The sequence below is a fragment of the Abramis brama genome (genome assembly GCF_963993115.1).
Source record: "Abramis brama genome assembly, chromosome: 6".
NCBI classification, from domain to species: Eukaryota; Metazoa; Chordata; class Actinopteri; order Cypriniformes; family Leuciscidae; genus Abramis; species Abramis brama.
In genome coordinates this window covers 35,781,626-35,788,434 of record NC_139968.1, presented here as the reverse complement: position 1 = coordinate 35,788,434, position 6,809 = coordinate 35,781,626, and the positions used below count along the sequence as shown (strand labels likewise).

Below are 6,809 nucleotides of genomic sequence, written 5' to 3'. Positions count from 1 at the left end.
AGGCGTTAAGCGCGTTACGCGCAAATGATTTTATTAGTGCTATTTGTGCATTCACGCGTTTGACGCGAATTCGCGTCTGCCGCCCGAGTTGAAAAATCTGAACTTCTGCGTCAATTCGCGCCGCGTTAACCAATCAGGAGCCTGCTTGCATGCTGCTGTCACGTGGTGAAGTGACAGTTTATAATGTTATTTTATGTTTGGCCTCAATAAATTATTTTGTAATATGACTAAAATGCACAATAAATCAAATAAAAACATAAAACTCGATTTCAATATGAGAGATACTCATTTTGTATTGAATGCTATTTATTCCATATCTATTCTAGATTATATGAAACATTATTAATCTAATGTAAAGACAACAAACACAATTTAGTACATAAAAACAACAAAAAAAAAAATCACAGGACAGGTTTCACTTTTGAAGACTGGCTCCATTTATTATCAAAACAAAAATAAATCACAGATTAGGTGCGGGCGAGGGTGAACCTCGCGCCGGGCTGTACAGCGCGGGCTCGTCAGGCAGCGACCACTCGAGGCCGAGGCTTATACGGCCTACGCTGTCCTCGTCAGCGTCCTCACCGTTAGGTCCACCAAACCTACGGTGGACCTGAGTACAGCCACGATGTCCCCTACGCAGCTATTTCTGTTCTCCAGAGCATATACGAGCGGTGATTCTCTCGATTAATGCTAATGCTAATGCTCGATAAACATCTAAAAAAAGATGGCCGCCAACAGGTTTCGAAACTTTCGCCTCTGACGCGCGTAAATTTCGCTTCAAACTTTTGATTTTACGCGCGTCAATTTCGCTCTTGACACGCGAATGCACACAAAGTGGTCAAGCGTATAAATAGAGGCGGCAGGCGCGAATTTGACGCGCTATTCGCATCCGGTGTGAACGCACAGTAAGAAATCACATAGTGTTAATCTGCAACGCTATTTGTACTCGTTGTGAATACGCAGGCCACAAGAAGTAATTACGTGTTTTTTTCGTTTTTTTTTTTTTATCACTTTCACTCAGGACATGCTAGCTGGCAACAAAGGATTCCATTCATTGTGCTAAGCTAAGCTAGCGCCGACCCTGTCAAACTAAAACAATGCATGCACTGAGACAAAAATGCATTTACCCACCTATCTAAATGTATGAAAGAATGTGAATAAGCCCTATTTCAAAAAACGGTGGAGTGTTCCTTTAAGCTCAGATTGGACACATTCGACACATGCACTCTTGCTGATCTGAGAATTTAGTTTCTATGACAAATCGTGATTTGGGGTTATTATAAACAAAGATGAAAAACACATAAAATAACACTTAATCCCCAAATTTACTCTCCTAATGCAGTCCCTTGCAAAGCATGCTGGGAACTACAGATCCTCTGCTCAGGGCTGTATTTCTCAAAAGCATCGTGAGCGAAGTTGATCGTACAGACCATTGGTGGCAAAAGCATGATCTACTTAGGCTTTCAATGCTTTTGGGAAACACAGCCCTGGACAGTGGATCTGTAGTTCCCTGCATGCTTTGCAAGGGACTGCATTGGGAGACACATCCATATCTGTGAGGTATCTTTAGCTTAAATACTGAATTGACCCAGACATTCTCTTAAATGAGCTATAGCGGTCTTCATCTTTAGCCATCACCATGTTTTGAAATGATCCTATGCAATGTCTAAGGAGCTGCATGAGTGAAAACTATAACATATATTAGTTCAACATCAGCACAGCCTCACGGCTTCAGAGTAAAACTGAATGTAAAACCTCTGTTTGTGCCATTAAGGCACAAAGTCATGTTGCTGATTAAATGAATATGTTTTGTTATGGACTCACAGTAATTAAGGGAATCACCTCATGGTCTCAGCTGGTTCTTAAAAGCCCATTCCCATTAGCTTTTTATACATAATCTCCTTTTTCTCAGGGTGTCGTATTACATACGAATGTACAGTTGCACAGGTCACGGACACTTTTCACAATGAAAAACAAGCCATCCAAGGAATGTGGTTGCTGGTGTTGCGGGTATGGAGGAGCTCGCATGTTTTTTATATACCCATCACACCTCCCTTCAGGGGCAGCAGTGACCTCCTGCCTTAGGTTGTCCTCTGCTTGGCCAAAAGAGGATCTTACTCATCATTGAGAAATCGCCTCATGCACACTGGTAACTGATCTTTCCCATTACAAAATCTTTGACAGTTTTCAGTTTTCAAGTATTTTCTGGAGCTTAGGGGAAGTGCATTCAAGAACCATCAGAGCCATTTGGACTGCATAATAGTGCTAAAACAGGGAGACAGGTTCATGACAGCAGTATTTAATAACTAAAATCCAGTAGACATCTTCAAAGCAGCAACACAGCAATGCTTAGATTATACTCAGTGAATTTAGATATCACAACCGTCCATTCAGTGTAATGTTCTGCTACCTCTGTAACAAACACCATTGGGCCTGTATCATTGTGGAGACTAAGATGAGGCAAATAAGTTACGGTTCACAGAGCAAAGCAGCGATCCATTTGGTTGAAACTACAATGTATTGCTTCTATAGCTTTTAAGGTCTGTAATATGACCTCACATTTCTGCATCAATAGATTATTTATTATTTTTACAATCTCTCTTAAATGCATTAAGTAATTGAAGTACTTAACTGCTAGTTGCCCTCCGAATGTATAAAATCTGAAATGAAGATTATTTTTTAAATGCTTTTAGCATTCTTTGAACATCTCTGCATGATTTTCAACTGAAACACATTTTGTTATCACTTATGACACAGGCTCAGATAGCAGCTTTTAGCTGACTTTGAATGAGAGAGAGAGGCTCTGAGGCATTTGGGGATGGTACACTGCATTTTCACTAACTTCTAACATTGGACCTTATCTAATGACATGCATTTTCAAATAAACATCTTTGTTTATATTTGTCACGTAACTGCTCCGAGACATGAAGGTAGATCCAAATGCAGCTTTTATTTAAGGGCAATCCAAAGGCGTAATCCAAAGGCGTAATCCAAAGTACAGGCGAAGTCAAACACAGGCAGGCAGTACGTACAAACAAGCAAACAAACAAACAAGGCAGGGGTCAGAGACAAAAGAGTAATCCAGGGAACAGGGCAAGAAATCCAAAAAACCAAGAGACATGAAACCAGGGAGAATGCTCAAAAATGCAGTGTGACACAAACAAAACTTCACAGTGAGTGAAGGGGTGAACCAGGCTTATATGGGGTGTTTGATCATGAGGTGCAGGTGTGTAATGCAGTGCAGGTGTATGGAGTAATCAGTTCAGGTCGATGCAGGATGGGAAATGTAGTCTGTGAGTGAATATGATAGTCTGGTGTGGAGTGCCCTCTGGTGGCTTTCAAAGGTACTCCAGCTGGTGACCGTTACAATAGTAGTCTTTTTACTTTACATATTTTTGCAGCTCACATGTTTCTTCTTTTGGCATCATTAGATCTAATGAAGTACTTTACACTGTCTGCCATGTTGCATTGTATGCCACGTGACTTTCTTATACCCAGGTCTCATAACATATAATTAAACACTTGACAAAATAAGTTACATTACAATAGAGAGAAACGAATATACAGGAAGACTTTGAACCTGGGTAGTAGTCATCATTTCAGAAGTGAGGGGACAGAAATGTCAGGTGTAATAGTTTTATCTGATCTTTGTCTAACTGACAGATTTTTATCCCATCTCCTGCTATTAATTCGGTAAGAAATCGAACGCACTGCGGAACAATACCATTAACATCTATAGTACTTTTTTCCTATATTTTTTTGACTACTGTACATGTATTTAGCCTATGTACTACAAACACTTGTGGATTAAGTCCTCACTGATTTTATACAATGTAAAAAAATATCACTGAATAAAGAAGAAAATATACAGTATCAGAACAACAACAACAAAAAAGATTGGAATGATATCTTGTTTTATGTTAGCGTAAAAAAATAAAAAAATAAAAAAAATAACAGGTCTTCTCCCAAGACCTAGGACAATAAAATGTGATTTTGTAACATCATAATATATACTTTTCTTTTTTTTCTTTTTTTTTTACAAATGTAATATATCTCACTTTTTTATGTTTTTACTCTACATTTGTGCAGTGTTGAGGGGGTGCACTGATATATATATATATATATATATATATATATATATATATATATATATATATATATATATATATATATATATATATATAACATGCACAGAAAACGAAGGGCCCACGCCACAACACATCCATGATAGAGCGTAAACACACATTTTGCATCATTTTTATTTTATTTTTATAAAATCCTTTTTTTTTTTTTTTTTATAAATAAAAATTAAATTGATTTTATATCAATTTAAACTGCACACATGTAGAGTAAAAACAAGGGAGAGTTATTACTATAAAAAAATATATTATGTTACAAAATCACATTTTATTGTTTGGGGTCTCTCAACATCCTGGGTGTACAGTAAAAATGTATAACGTATATGGGTTAATAGCTCTTTTCTATGTGAATATATTGTAAAATGTAATTTATTCCTGGGTCAAAGCTTAATTTTCAGCATCATTCCAGTCTTCAGTGTCACATGATCCTTCAGAAATCAATTCATTATGCTGATTTGCTGCTCAAAAACATGAATTATTATTATCAATGTTGAAAACAGATGTGCTGCTTCATATTTTAGTGTTTACACACTGTGACATGAACAGGTGACCTACTACAGTACAACTACACCCCAGTGCACACCGCCATCTAGTGGCTGAGTAATCATTACATTTGGCTCCTTCTGTTCATTCACTGTTGTCTGACAGTATCACTGGAGATTTTATTCCAAACCTCACGTGACCTTTAGATACTGGACAGTGTTTGGTATAGGCCGATAGTAGATTTGCCAATATTCAAAAAGGAAAACATTAATGATGTTTAAAGTCCAGTTTCCACACACCAGAGCTCCTTAAGCGAGATTTATAAATTATCTCAAATATCCTGCTGTGAGTCACACTGTTGATTTGATTGTTTTATTCTAAATCAGTTGTTGTCAGATCAAGTAGCACATATGATCACATTGAAGTGTCACTAACATGTGAATCGTCTATTCTTGCTGTTCACGTTCTTTGTTTGAAAGTGGGCAATGCCTTAAGCGTCTAGACACACAAAGCTATGATAAAATTGCAGATCAGAAATGAGAGGTAGAATATGGTAAAAAAAAAAAAATGCACATTTCATTGCACTTTTTTTTTTTTTTTTTTTCACTGTGGTGTGATTGTGATGTACCACTCAGGGGCACTCCTTAATTTACTCATCTACATTTATCTGTAAATTAGATACAGTTAATAGTAAGGTCTATGAACTAATTTTATAAAGTATAAATATCAGTCTCATAAAGACAGAGGGGTAAAAAAAAAAAAAAAATCCTGATTTTGCTCAAATATAATTCAGTAGGCTATGCATAAATCTGTTGTGTTCATGTCCACAGCTGTGCTTCATTATAGACTTTGCTCTCAAACTGTGTTTGCAATGTTTACAGCACATGTGAAGAACTGGTTAAAACATGCCACACATTAACCTCTAACTGAGGTCAAGTATTTATTTATATATTTCATTTTTGGCTTTGGGATTGATTCTGATTGTTTGATTGTTGTTGTTTGTACTTGAAAAACAATGAAAGACAGGAAATGAGAAGTGAACAAATGATTAGGAAAATATTGTTAAGCTCTCTGAAGTCTGTCATCTATAAATTAAGTTTGCCTTCATCATAATGTACAGGCCAGCCTTGTTCACACCCCAACACAATGTAACGAAGGGACTTCTGCCCTCTACCATATTCACATCTTGGGGGTCTCGACCCACTTCGTAATGTACACGTGATCATAGTAAAAGGCTGGTTGCTCTCAAACAGGTTACTGCCCTGTAGCTTTCCTCCGTTGCCACAAACTGCTTTAATAAAATTTGTAGGTGCTTGTATGAAGCTGTTGACAGGTTTGCAGCAATTTCCAGTTCCAGTGATGCCTCTCTTTATTATTTCACTGGTACACTTCTGCTCCTTCATATCAGAACCCTTATGCTGATTGAGGAATTTTTGATAACGGGGTTTTATCTGTGGTGGTTGACCATGAGTGGAGAACGACACACACAAGACCAGCAGCAGAATCACAGCAGACTGATGAATCTCCATGACCTGCTGAACAATAAACACATCAAAACACCTTTACTGACATTTGGCTTAAAGGTTGTATCAGTGATTTCAGGCCCCCAAAAAAAAGAAGTATGCCGTCAAAAAAAAAAAGTATGCCGTCTCTGTAGGCAGCCTAGGCTCTGAGATTTGCACACAAAAACAGTTGGTTTCACCAACCACTCAAAACCAAAACAAATAGTGTTCCAACCAATCACCGACAGGGGAAGGGTGTTGTGAGGTTTTGAACCAGCTTCTTCTTCAGCTCTGACTACGCCATACCGCTTGGACCAAGAAATTGATCTGCTGGGGATCTGCCTGCCAGATCTCGGTCCAGGATATCTTCTCCAGCGTGCCCTCCCACCTCGTCCATGCTCCCTGCTCCTGCATGCCCACCATCCTGCAAGTCCTTTCCTCTTCAGCACCAGCCCGCACTAATGGAATATACACTAGGTTATTATCAACATACAACATATACTAAATGTCCTGTAGGCTAATACACACAGGTTGCTTTATTGCTTTAAAGTGACTTTGCGATTGAACTCTGCTCACTGTAAGTGGTGTTGTTAGGCCTCTTCTAATCTTATGTTCAATGTAACTCATAGAGTGCTGTATAATGATGACAAACAACAGGATAAATAAATGTCAAGCTTGATGAGGA

At 38.1% G+C, this 6,809-nt stretch overlaps 1 protein-coding gene across 1 annotated transcript; it reads right to left on the bottom strand.

The window, feature by feature from the left end:
- Nucleotides 1–5,707: 5,707 nt before the first annotated feature.
- On the bottom strand, nucleotides 5,708–6,547 carry rnasel2 (ribonuclease like 2; the record flags this gene model as incomplete). Its single annotated transcript, XM_084118535.1, has 2 exons — nucleotides 5,708–6,154; nucleotides 6,431–6,547. The coding sequence occupies 2 exons, from the start codon at nucleotides 6,545–6,547 to the stop codon at nucleotides 5,708–5,710; spliced, it is 564 nt and encodes a 187-aa protein (XP_083974661.1).
- Nucleotides 6,548–6,809: the final 262 nt, after the last annotated feature.